The 14,146-nt window shown below is 37.7% G+C and overlaps 1 protein-coding gene across 5 annotated transcripts in view; it reads left to right on the forward strand.

The window, feature by feature from the left end:
- LOC110040289 (uncharacterized) overlaps nt 1–14,146 on the forward strand; it is a 49,757-nt gene that overhangs the window by 13,677 nt on the left and 21,934 nt on the right. For 4 of the 5 annotated variants that reach the window (XM_089277163.1, XM_089277162.1, XM_089277164.1 and 1 more), the window contains 7 exons: nt 3,248–3,517; nt 4,707–4,802; nt 5,314–5,379; nt 6,442–6,593; nt 7,349–7,508; nt 8,042–8,093; nt 11,954–12,049. In XM_089277163.1, coding sequence (XP_089133289.1) covers nt 3,248–3,517; nt 4,707–4,802; nt 5,314–5,379; nt 6,442–6,593; nt 7,349–7,508; nt 8,042–8,093; nt 11,954–12,049 — 892 coding nt within the window. The other variant, XM_089277166.1, reaches the window with a different exon arrangement.

The raw sequence follows: 14,146 nt of genomic DNA on the forward strand, positions 1-14,146 counted from the left end.
GACGTCAACACTTTTTGAGATTCAAGGCTAATAATTATGTACATTGTATCTCGGAAAAATGTGTGTTTACACGTACCTCTAGTTGTCTTTGTGGATTCCAATAGCCCTTGCTAAGATCTACCTTTTCCACATGGTCCTCGTCTGGCGAGAAGGACCTTTGTAATTCGTATTAATAATGAAACAAAATATGGAAATCCACCAGTTTTTTCTTTCACTTCTTACATCATGTCTGGAAAAGGAAAAAATGGTTTGGGAAAAGGATTAAACGGTAACCGGTCGTTTAATTGCCTACATGTCGTTTCGCCTACATGTCGATTCACCTACTTCAAAGTCGATTCGCCTAAACGATCAAAGTCATGACGAAAGTCATTGTCAATAACAGGACAGACGCATGAAAAACTGACGTCAATATGTTTTTTATGATAACAAATTGTCAAATTGTCTGCTCTCACTCATTCGCACATGGCATAAATCATATCCAACAATATCTCATATCCAACAAGCATGAGTGGAATAATAATAATTATTATAGAAAACTAAGCTAGAACAAAAGTAAAAACACCTCAAAAAGCCACGCATTCGCTTACCCTATTTGTAGAGCATGGTATAATGGTTCATAACCCATTAGGTAAATTAGGTGAAGAGCATGCAAGAATTTCTGCAGTTATCGTAAACTTCTTTATTGTTCGGACTTTTGACTTTCTGAACAATAACAGCTAATTAGTGCCTCGCGCACGCAAGGTACATGTAAGTGTGATTTTTTTCTCCTTGTCTGTAAAGTCTGGGGAAGACATTCCTTAAATTGGCTGATGGCACTGGGAATTCATTTGGTTTCAGAAAAAAGCTAAAAGGCATTCAAAGAGCAAGATACTGCTCCCTGCAGGGTCTCTGTAAAATGCAGACTGGATGCCAGCAGATGGCAGATGGCAGATGGACTATTGCAAAATGCAGATGGAAAATGCGGATGATAAAATGTGGATGACAAAATGCGGATGGAAAAATGTGGATTGAAAAAAATGGAGATGATAAAGTGCGGATGACAGTGTGCAGATGATAAAATCCTTATGAGGGAAAATTAACTTACGATGTTTCCTGAAAGTCCTAGTTGTAGATAAATGAGGCCAGCTCATGGAAGTTAGGCTGTGAGAATTCCAATATTTTTTATTCAATCACTAAACAGAACCAAACATTTTTACGCCTGCCGAATCCAAAATAACCGCGATAAGACTTGATTGAATAATAACAGACTAGACTTTTATTGTCAGACTCCGTTCTTCTTTCACTGCATCGAAGGACTTTGGCTGTCTACTATTAAGCAAATTTCCAGAAAATGGAAATTGTCAATTCAAATGACACACCGCTACAATAACTGATCATGCCCCACTGTACCCTAGTTGAAAGCATTGTAAGGCACATGGAGCATTTGCATATGCACAAGACTCTACAACACGACCTCAAAGGCCGGTGACTCTGGTGCAAGTGGAATTGTACGGACAATGCAGCTTTATATAGCGACGATTCCTTGAACAAAGTTGCCTTTGTTGGTTGATTGAAATTATATCGAACGGGTACAGAACACTTTTTCAAAGAACGTTTTTACAGCTTTTGCTCTCATACAGATTTTATGCAATTAGCGAAAGAAACTGAATTCTAGATATACAGAAGTGCTAAAAATAGTACTGCACTTTCTTGCAGGAATTTTCACAGTCAAAATTAATGAAAATTAAAATTATCGGAACTATCTTTTCCTTTGTGTTTCAACGTACGAAACATCAGAATTTCTTACAATTGACGTGATATGGAAATTATTTTACATCTCCTTTTTTCGTCTCCTTTTTTCGTACAAAGTAACCTGAATAGTTAGACCCTATCGTCCACCAGTAACAGCTGAAGATGACAATTCACTGAAGCATGTCACCGTGTGGGAATCTGACAAAAACCTTATTGATTTAGGAATCTGTCCCAAAGACATTTAAGTACACAGTCGATTCCGAACTGAATATAGATAATCAGGGACGTAGTTTTTCTTGTACAGTTTGACGGTTTTGCTAGATAAAAACTAAATAATTTACTATCTTGCTATATCAAAGATGGCATGCATTAATAAAATGGAGAAAAATGATGCCAAAAATAATTCCAGATTGCGATTGAATCCATCAATAAGATAAAGGTTTTTAAAATCATCTCAAGAGTCAAACCATATCATAGCTCTTTCTGTCGACCACAGTTATTGCTCTTCTTGGATTTTTAGAAAAGAGCATTAATCTGACAAATATTTTCACCATCGACCATCAGAGGAAACAATGGTATTATCTTGCTGTGATGATTGAATTCTGTTGACGGATATTTGACTTCTCCCTACCTAAACAATTAAAAATAGAGTACCGTCAGTTTATTAGCTTGTGCAAACTCTCTTTAGATAAAGTCTCTACTTTACTTTACAGTACTGCTATTGTCATTGTAGCTAGTTAATTTCCTCTCCTAAGAATTTTGTTACACGCTATTTTCCATCATTTTATCTTCCGCATTATGTTATCCGCATTTTATCATTCATATTATTTTGATCATCCCACATTTTTACAGCTCTATTTTATCGTCCACATTTTGTTATCCGCATTTTATTATCCGCATTTTCCAGCTGCATTTTGCCATCCGCCATCCACCACCATTCGTTCTGCATTTTACAGGGACCCCTCCCTGGAGGCTGAAATATTCGAACAGTGGGATGATTTCCCCAGTCAGAGAAAAACTGCTAAACAACTCCATTGTGTAGCTAGAGAGTACCAGTAGGAGATTAAATTTGTTTGTTTACTGTACAACTGTTGTTTTGTGATTTTCCTTTTGACCTCCCTTTCACCAAGTCTGACAGTAATGTTCATCTACTGTATCTTCGCAAAACAGCTTTGACTTAAGTGTCGGCGAAACAACTTAGATCGTGTAGGTGAATCGACTTAAGTGCAGGCGAAATGACTTTGATTGTGTAGGCGAAACAACTTCGATGTAGGCAAATTGACTTGTAGGCGAAATGACCAACATTCGATTAAACAAGTGCAAAGTTTAATTTTGTGTACAAAGATTTATTTTATGAACCTGAAGCTTGTTTAACGCATGATATCGAGCAGCATTACATGTAGTTGCCATGGATAAATTTCATGTTTCAACAACAGGATAGATAATGTTTTTATCACTTCGATTATAATGTATTAAAATTGCATCATTGGTTAACTGCAAGCTTCTCCTCTTTCAGACACAGTCGCTTTAAAAAAAGGCAAACCTAGTGACCGTGAACTAGATGACTTGGCATTACAGATTGGCGCAGTGTGGAAAAGACTCGGAATTCGCCTTGACATTTCTCATGATGTATTGGAAGGAATAGCTGCTAATGCAGAAGATAAACCATTTCAGATGTTACTTCGTTGGAGAAATACAACAACTTCGGCTACACCTTATCATGACCTCTACGATGCCTTGTGTCATCCAAGAGTTGGTTTAAATAATGTGGCCAAAGAATTTTGTTGTAAGGAAACTACATGATTTATTTTCCTACAGTACAACTTCGTGATGCAGGGCAGTCAGTAATTTGTGAAATAGACACACCCCAACCTCAACTTTTTTCATTTCCCAGCCTACTTCAAAAATAAGTGACAGCCCTGAATTAAGGAACATTGCTTTGCATCATATATTTAGTGAAAAGTATGTTACTGTATTGCGTGGTTCATACCCCCACCACGGAGGGAATTGGAAATTCGGAAGGGGTGGGGGGATCAAAGACCAAAGAAATTCCGGAGGGGAGGGGGGTTGGATGATCGATTTAGTTTCCAGATGTCCTTCAATTCAACACGGATTCAAGTACCGATCTAGCTGTTCAAAAATCCTTTCTCACCTACTAAGTAGATCTTTCACATGAAAAAATAGTAGCTTGAATACTTGTATTTGAATCACATTTCTTCAAAAAGCACTTTGGATGCAAACAAGTGCGTATAGCATGCTTTTGCCTGGAAATGGCTGCCATTACTTGTTATCAGTCTACATGGAGTCACCTTGTGGACCGAAAAGCACTGGTAACTAGTCTAGTTTGTTTTTGCATTGGTCTTCAAACCTGTTGAGCAGCAGTCGATTTCTTTCATGAAAATGAGTTTCTTTATAAAGTTAGACATGATGTTTAGATTTCACAAACTTGAGAATTTCTTGTTCGTGTCTATTTCTGTCCATTTATATGTAATTTTGCTGTAAAATTGGCTTTTGTCTCGAGTGTGTTAGCGATCGTGTTCAGGATAAAAGTGTGGTGTCAATTTCATCTACATTCACCAGTCCTTCAACCAAAATTGTACCACATTTACAAAGGGACATAGTCGTATAGGAAGGTAATTTGACAAGTTACCATTTTATATATTTTCTTTTAAAGCATGTTTCAATAAATTGCTGTAGGTTTTCTTTGTGTGTATCTTGAGACGTTTCGATGGATCGAGAATAAACAGTAGTGACATGCAATGCAGACGATTGATAAGTGGTTGGAGTGTTTGCTTTAACTTTAACACACTTTCTTGCCAAAACTATTTTTTCCAGAGGATATAGGGGGTGTACATAATACTCGTGGAAATTCCGGAGGAGTGCGTCATGTTATTTCTATTTCAGCTGTTGTGTATCATTGTTACCAGCATACATGTAGTTAAATTTGAAAAAGTTTTTTTTTTTTTTTCTCGCAGACATATCAGCTGGGGAGGAGACTTCAAATAGTCATTCAAAGAGAGAGTTTCCATGTTCAAGTGATCATCCTGATGCTAAACGAACCAGGCTTGCAGGTATTGTTGTATTTGCTCAGCAGTTCAAAGGGAAAACTCTAGAGTGGTGACCATCATCAGTAGTAATTGGCTTGTAATATCAATGATCGTCAAAGGTTTGTGTACTTTTCTGTTCTCAATGTTAAGATTGTTATTTCGGGCCAATTGGTTTAAATGAAGTTTAACTTGCGTTTACTTTAACTTGCACTTACAGTGCAGCTCGGATAAAGTCAAAGTCCTCGTATAAAACCGTGTGTCACACACAAGGGTTTTATGTATTTGTAGCACTGACAGAATTTGAGTTTCTGTGGACATATTACATTATATCCGCAGTTTCAAGTGGTGTAAAAAATGCAGTAGTGTATTTGTAAAACTTTTTACATCTTAAGAGCAAGTTTGTTGTTGTAAGAACAATTATTTCTTTATGGGCACCAATTATTTAATGGGCACATCCCCATGATTGCCCCTGGTGATCAGGTGTTAAGTTTTCAGGATGGTCAATTTGATCAGGTTTTCTCTGACATGTCTGTAGACACATCAACAGGCGAAGACCATTCACAGAGTGACCATCCAGATGCTAAACGAAGCAGGACTGCAGGTACTATTTTAGGGGCAATAGTTCTGGATTGAGCATGTTAACTATGAAGCATGCTGGGAGTTTGTCACAGGCTCAGTAAAATACTGTGGTGTTTTTGGTGAAGAAAGTTAATTACGGTGTTGTGATTTAAAACTTACTTGATGGGCAGCTACCTCAAGCATATCAAATACAACTCATAAAGATCTGAGCTGTTTGTGGTTGTAGCTGTTTGTTGATTGTGAAAAAAAAATTGCTCTTTTGTTATCCACACTGCAAAACAACATGAATGAGGTAATAAAACAGATGATATAAAAATGAAAATGTAGAGGTGGAACTCTAGAGTCAGTGTAACCTCCTACGCAGATGTTTGTCGTGTCACGCATTGCTCTCCAAGAGAGGAAAGATTGTGTGATGAGCGCAAAGAGTGTCTGTGTCGCTGAGGCTAGAGTCAGTGTGACGTCAGTATTTTTTGGGTGTTAATTTTTTATTATACAACACAACATTACATTCTGTGACATCAGTATATAATTTTCGTTGATGTCATGATACATGAGATGAATTAACTACCTGAACTTCCAAACCCCGTTAATAACAAGTCCTCTTTCTGGTTTCTATATTGCAAAACCCTTTGTCGGCCTTTGACTTTACAGAATGCCAAAGGCAGCTGTAGGCTATTCATAATATTACGAGTAAGTTTAAAATCACCCCATGGGACTCAAACTCTGCCGTTCATGTAGACGTGATCTTCACACAGTTATCATGGGTGAAAGATGACAGGAAGGCTAGCAGAGTAGTGAAAGAGATCACTGACATATCAACATTGCAATTGAGCAAGAATCTTGATATAATGCAAGTTATAATGTACATTGTAGGTGTCAGCTGATTTAATAGAGGTGTGCATTGATACTCAGGGGGATTAAGGTTATTTATAGGTGCAACCAAGGAAACTAACTTCATTAATAAATTGAAAAACCAATATGAAGGTTAAGTTGTTAAGTTTTTTAAGGTGGAATTTAGTGTAAAAATTAACGAGTCAGTTAGTACATCCAATTAGTTCTAAAAAGGTTTTTCTATTGCCCATAGCCCAAACTACTGAGCAAGATGTGAAGGACATGAAAACAGAACAGGAACTGGATCAATATGAAGATCACGATACTTGGTTGGAGATGGCCAAACAGGACTATGTTTCCTTCCATCGCCTACGGAATGAGGAACAGACAGTCCAACAACGAAAGGTTCGTATCATTATTTATAAACCAGGCAATCAAATTCCTCTTAAACAGAGTGGCCACAGGTCTGGAAATGGTCAGGGAAATTTGGTATTTTGAATTAAAGTCATGGAAAATTGAAATAATTTAACATGGCTGATTTAATTTTTATTCGTAAGCTTTTAAACTCTTTAACTTTTTTGTATTTTCACCTTTTTAACTTTTTATAATCGTATAGGACCTCTATGATAACAGTACTTTCAAGTACTAATGGGTTAATCCTGTTTAAAGATTCGTTTATTGTTATTATTTATTATTTTTATTATTTATTATTATTTTTTATTTTTTATTATTATTATTATTATTATTATTATTATTATTATTCTTTTAATACCATTGAAGGCTGGAAGAAACATATGGGGTCACTTGGATCTCAACGTTATTTTTCCTTAATGAAGAAAGAAAATCATTTTGTTGAAAAGGATGGCTGTAAGTTGAGGCCAGGAGCCGCCACTAGATCTGACATTCTGTATTCAGTTATTTGGTCAGGGAAATCTTATTTTTACCAGAGAAAAGTCAGGGAATTATAAAAGTGATGTGCAGATCGTTATTCGATCAAATTTTTTACCGAACGCCATCAAAGTTGACCAAACATGCAATGTACTCGCGGGGACGCACTGCTCTAATCTTTGATTACCACCAGTACCATACTGTTGTTAATATAACTATTTATTTAGCAAGGTTAACTTATAATCTCAACATTTTTTTGTTCTTCTTCCCAGCGACTAAATCTGTTTGTGGCACGGTTCCGAGACCACTTTCCTGTGGGTAGTTTGTGTGATGGCTGTGATGTGATCTTGTCGAACAAGCAATACCTATCAGATAGGAAATACCGCTGCCTTAACTGCATTGATGTTGACTTCTGTTATGACTGTTACATGAGTGAGTATAGTTACTTATGTTATATTCCACAGAGTTAAAAAAGAAAATTGCAATGGGCTTCGAAAAGTCCTTGTAAGCTATTGAATGCCAGGAATCAATGAAATCAGTTTCTATGGTTAATTACAACACATGGAAAATGCCTCAAACTCAGTGTTCCTCTAATCAAAAAAACTCCAGGGATGTTCCTAAGTAACGCGAAGTATTCTAAGAGATTTGGTTTTAGTACAAGGACAGAAGCTTCTGAGAAAACGAGTACCAATTGCAATATTTACCATCGCTCCAGTCTGTACAAGCTCCGACCCACTCTTGGGCTTGTATTTGGAAGGCTTGTTTGTTATTCCTGAGTGAACAACCGACAAGAATTGCAATTACTGTTAAGGTTTTTTCAGCAGGGATTTGCGAAAAACGTACTTGTTTCCAAACTGAGTTTGTATTGGCTAACAGGGATGTATTAGGTGCTTTCTTCAAGTAATTTGACACATACATTTTTGTTTTATAATTATTTAAGTTTGAATTTATCTTTTTTAAAACAGAAAGGGCAAAACCAGCAGGTCACACAGAAAATCACGAAGTTATTGAAATGAGGTTAGTGCTAGAATAACCAGCTGTTTAGTCGTCTACAATTGGTAATTTTTAACTTCTTAAAAAAATGATAATAATTAAATTAAACAATTCATTGTTACACAATGTGCAAGAGAAGCCATAAGTTTCACTTGATCACCTTAAAATCCTTGTGTGTCACACCATGTATCATAGTCTTTGTGTTCAGTTATAGTTGCTTTCTGTTTATGTTGTTTTAACTTTAAAGATAGCAAACTAAGCTGCTTCATTCACCTCGTCAACTTTCAGTTAAAAAAGTGCACCGCTTCAAATAGTTAACCACCACGCGTACAATATAGCAGGCTTAATAGGACACCCAAATCATCTTAGCAGTAAGCAGACGTAAGTGGCAAACGTAATTTGTAAATTAGTGTATTTGTGGTCAACTTATTGTCTTAAACTACACACTACCAGCTGAAGTGGACACCAAAAATCCAAAATTTAGACCCCTAAGCGAGGTGATGAGCATCCCTGTCTCTTTCAAAAGGCAGTTCCTCTCCACCCCGAGCACACGGTAATGTCACGCAGTACGCAGTTAAGAATTCATATTTGTGATGTTTAAAGGGGCTCGGTCACGCGGTGAGGCTGTTGACTAAGGTTATTTACTTTGCAAGCATATCTGTCAAAATTCAATTGTTTTTCAATGCCACCTAAAAAGAAACATATCGCACAATGGGATATGATATTTACAACACAAGGCGACAGGCCATTATTTTTTTCAAAGGGGGTTGGGGGTAGAGGGGGGTGGGGAAGGGGGGTGGGTTTGGTAGTTTTCTGGGGCCTGAAAATGTTTTTCTAACCTTTAGGCTGTGCATGATTTTTTTTGGCCGGCAATAGCTTGTGCAAGAATTTTTTTAGAAAATAAAAAATTGAAATAATGATAGTAGGAGCACTTATTTTTTTTCCCCATGGCTCCCCTTACACGATTTGTTTTTTTACAGTTTTTGCTGTGTAGGAATTTTTTTAGAAATTGCCCAGCCCCCCCCCCCCCCCCCCCACCCCCCAGAAAAATGATGGTTCGTCCCTATTAAACATTCGAGGAAAAATGCACTGCTCTAGTTGTTTGAAATCAGGTGCAACAAATTTCTTCGTGAAGAAGGAAAAGAATATAAGATAATTTTACTTTCTTGTAGGGGTTAAGAAGTTAGAACTAGAGTCTCTTCATTTGAGTTTATAGCGAACGCAGAAAATCTCAGAAAAGCGACACCATGTTTTATTCAATAACGCAACATGAAGGGCTAGTAAAGTGGCACAAAACGACCAGAGGAAAGCGATTCCAAACGCTAAGGATTGCACTCGCCAATACACAAAATAAGGCTGGCAGGCTAAATGCGGCTAAACTGTGTATAAATAATGTAAGCGTCTATTTGTTATGGCACTACAAAATTTGTTAGTTTCAGGTCATTACGATCTCTGTTCAGCGACGTCTTCGATTCAATTCCGTTGGGTTGCCATCGAAGTTTGTCAAATCAAAAGTATCTCTTCCTAGATTCTCAGTGAAATTAGATTTACATGATAAGTATTACATTAACTTACCGAAACTTAACTTTACAAATATTGAAATCTGGCCCGAAATCTGATGTCTAGTATGGTTAAATATGACTTGATTTCCAGGGAAATAAGTTGCACGTCGTTGATCGATCATTTAAATTTTGAAGTAGGAAGTCGGAAGTGGGAAGTCGGAAGGTGGACGTCGGAACTCAGAAGTCAGAAGTCCCTCCTCGGCTTTCGCTCTGGCACTTAAAAATGTGGGAAATTAGAAATCAAGTTTTCCTTTGAACTGAACTATGTTGTCTTTTTGTCGTTTATGATTTTACAGTGTTTTAGGCGACCAAACGGTCGATTAGGGCGTTTTTTTGGACGGGGTGGTTTTTCACCCGAAAAAGCGCTTTTTTGAGGGAAAAATCATCCATCCCAGAAAAAGCCTCAAACCGGCACTGGAACGTCTGCAACCCTGTAAAATCACACGAATCATCAAGGACACAACATAGGTAAGTTTAAAGAAGCTACGTCACGGTTTGCGTATTTGATCTGTGTTAATCTTCTCCATCCTTAGCCATCCTTGTTCCTTTACGGTTTATCATTATCTCTTTGGTGTTTTTCTCTCTTATTATTTAACTAACTATTATTTTCAGGTTTGCTACCATTTACACCTGTGAGCCTAAAATTGGCTAAAATAATGAACCAGTAATATAAGAAATCAGGTTATTTTTCCCTTCAAGCGGTGATGCCTTGATCACGACTCTATGAAGCTTATAAAGCGTTGAAGAGTGCTTTACATCTAAACCATGTCAGACTTTTACATTATTCAATACACTGACACGGCTACATCAATTAATAGAGTGAGTCTTCACGCAACCTTTCATTTAAAAACACTTCTCCTAGGAAACTTAACAGTCGTTCATCAAATTATGGACCAATCGTTAGGCTCAGAAGATATACGGTAACTCTTTCGCGGTTAGAAACATTGAATTAAAGGATTTGTTTTAAAATGTTGACTTTTAATCTGACACTCCTTACTGTGGGTGAGAAAGGCAAGGAAGGTTTCAAGGATTACAGTTTGAAAAAAGAAGGTCAAGACCATCAGATTATAAATAAAAATGTGATATCAGAAAGGTAGGGCCTTTGTTACGCTTTCTTTATTAACCTAACATCATAAGTTCGTATAGTGTGATCGTCTGGGTGAGTGTAGTTCTGAAAAGAACTGTTGTTGGTGACTGACGTTTCGACAACCTGAGCGGAAGTCATCTGAAGATGACTTCCGCTCAGGTTGTCGAAACGTCAGTCACCAACAACAGTTCTTTTGAGAACTACACTCACCCGGACGATCACACTATACGAACTACTGATACTCCTGGGTTCAAACCATTTACTGTCTAACATCATAAGTTCATCAGATTTTAGAATAAACTTCGTTGCCCTACGCTGAATTCTCGCTTGTTTATCCATATTTCTGTTTGTGAAGGTGGACCAGGCAACTGAACAATACTCCAAATTGGATCTAACCGGGAGCAGTATAGGGTCTTTTAAGTGTTTATATCACCTAGTTCTTTGTAAGTCCTTTTGATTAGGGTACAAGCGTTTTGAGAATTGTCGTGGAAATTTAATATCCTAGACGTGTCTGTATAGGCCACACGAAATTGACCACATTACGTTATTTCGGGGATTCCGACGGCAGAGAATTTCAGTGAAAGAATTTTGTGTGAGTAAAAATTCTTTGAATTCGGCACAAAAATAGCCAGTGGAATGTGTAGCGGAACAACAAACTTAGCCTTTTCGCCATTGTGGTCTCATTGTGTGTTTCTTTAAGCGTTTAGCTTCAGCCTGCTATTTATTATATTCTTATTATATTGTATGACTGCTTCCAAATGCCTCCAAGAGAATATATTTTTTTGAAAGAAAAAGGAAGAAAGAGGATAAAGTAGCTTGTGTAATAAACGAAAAGAGCTCATGGGAAAGCGAAAAAATAGCTTCAATAAAATATGTTTAATTTTCTGTGTTTCTTTTTAAGTGTTATACCAAAACCAAAATGGCCATTTGTAGTTGCAGACATAATGTCAGCCTGCTAGTACTAATGATAAAACGTGGCATTGTTTTGTATGACTGTTGTGACTGGTTTTTATGCAGATGATAGCCATTGTTTCTCAAGCTAAGGCAAAATGGAAAATAGCTCGGTTCTATAGGCCTTTTAAATGTCCGAATACTATGCCTTTTTTGTTTGAAATAAACTTCTTTTGCGCCTACCTGCCTGCCTGCCTGCCTGCCCGACCTACCGACTGACTCACTTAAATGCCATGTTCAAGCTTACAAGCTCTAATAATGTGATTCATGTTCCATTGTTTCAGATTCAAGTGCGGTGATTGTAAAGGTTTTATACTTGGGAGACGATTTTGCTGCTATAAGTGCCCTGACTTCCTTCTTTGCTTTAAATGCCAATCAAGGTAATTTATATTGATCTCTTAATAGTTTAATGTAGTCTATTTGAAATGTAGTGTAAGTTGTGTAAAGTAGTGTAATTTGGTTAAGTAAATTATATTGTAATATAGTGCTATGTGTTTGAAATAAAGTGTGAAAAAAATATATGTACATATTGATCTCTTTGTTTAATTCGTAGACATATTTCTATCAAAAAATCTTTACAAGTTCAATTGATAAATAGGCCATAGAAAGACTGCAGACTAGCTATACTCTTTCTCATTAAGGGCCCATTAACCGACTCACTTCGCGCGCGTTGCTAAGAAGGTTAAATTTCACTTCCGGTTACTTACATCAGCCTGAGCCCCGGAGGGTACTCCCTTATATGGGCTATATAGGTATGTGCAGCCCCAAAGGGTATGGTTTTACAGCCGTTTTGGTCATAAACTGGGTATCGGTTTTGGCCATTTTGGTCAGAAATAGGGTATGGTTTTTGCACTCTGGTCTTGAATTTACTATGTTTTTTAGAAGAAGCTACTTTTTTATCATTATCGATAAGACCATCAACAAAAGCCCTTCATAAATTATGTTTAGAGCAACTGTGTCAGCGGCAACGGTCATAAATAGGATATTGAATTTTTGGTCAGATCATAAATAGGGTAGGGAAAATCGCAGATTTTGGTCATAAATAGGTAAGGGTTTTGGGAAGCGGGCCCCACACCCCCACCCAATTTTTGTGGGATTTCTGTCGGGAATTGTATTCAGTGAGTTGTAGGCTCAAACTGCAAATACACGAACTATTTAATGAACAAGCCACGTAATCCGGAACATACAATAAACGGCGAATCACAATGGTTAAAAACGGTGCAGAAGCTAGACTCAAAACTTCAAAAACAGCGGCAAGGATGGCCTAAAATCTTAAACGCGGCAAGAAAAATACAGCAAAGATGAAAATCTGCAAAATTACAACAGCGAAGTTCAAATGTACGCGCGAACACGATTAGCCACGATTAGCCACGATTGGCTAATTAAAATCGCCTGAAGTTACGCGCGCGGACAAAAACTCGTACTAAGGCGAGAGAGGTGAGTTCAGAGTTCGTAAATTTCAAAACAATTTCCCCCCTCCCCTTCGGGGGCCTGAGCACGGAAAATAAAAGCAACTCAACAACTTCAATATCGCTTACATTTTAGATGTTTTTTCTTTGTGTTTCACAAAATGCAAAGTAAAAAAGTACAGGCAAAAACAAAATGAGAGAAAGACAAGAGCAAAAAAAAAAAGAGAAAACAAACTCCGTGTGGCTTTCGTGTACTTTGTTTGATCTTACCCAAGTGCGCTGCTAGTGTAAACTGCGCACGCGCTGATGGGGTAACTTCCGATATCTATGGGGGGCACTTCCGGTTTCTTTGAATGCCGAAGGAAACGCGGTTTTTCCAGCCTTTTTGGGCGAGTTTCGATGAAAGCCAACGGTCCCCGTTACTTTCGCATTTAGCAGGCAAAAGGGGCCGCTACTTTCGGGTAGCCGTTACTTACGGGTAGCTGTTACTTTCGGATGGTTAAAAAATGTTTGTACAGTAACAGTCGTTTCAGACAAAGCGGACAGGTAACACAAGAAATTAAACATTCCATTTATGTATGTTTTCAACTACCCTCATAAACAAAGCAGACTGTATAAACAAAAAGACAGACCCTAAACCGGTTGGTACTGTAGGGCGAAAGTATATCACAATACTACTGATAACCCTACAGTACCTCACTGGACTCTGTTGCTGGACAAACATAGCTTCTAAATCATAGTTTCAAGAAAATTCAGTCAGATGCGAAATAAAATCAGAGATAACTCTTCAAGTCAATGTTCAGTCCTCCATACAGGCTGCTCCATCCGCATGACGCGCGCTTGAGAAGAGAAACTTTGTCTTTTAGTGACTTCTAAAGGGCCGCTACTTTCGGGTGGACCGCTACTTTCAGGGAAACCGTTACTTTCGGGGTTCAATAGGAAGGTGAAACATTAATGTTACTTTTGCAGAGCCGTCATTTTCGGGGGATCGTCACTTTCGGAATTCTACGGTATCTATGCATTCCTTTTGTGAAATCGTGCTTCTCCCAGGAAATTACGAATTTTGCA

The sequence above is a fragment of the Orbicella faveolata genome, unplaced genomic scaffold (genome assembly GCF_042242905.1).
Source record: "Orbicella faveolata isolate gen_17 unplaced genomic scaffold, um_ofav_v1 contig_46, whole genome shotgun sequence".
Taxonomy (NCBI): Eukaryota; Metazoa; Cnidaria; class Anthozoa; order Scleractinia; family Merulinidae; genus Orbicella; species Orbicella faveolata.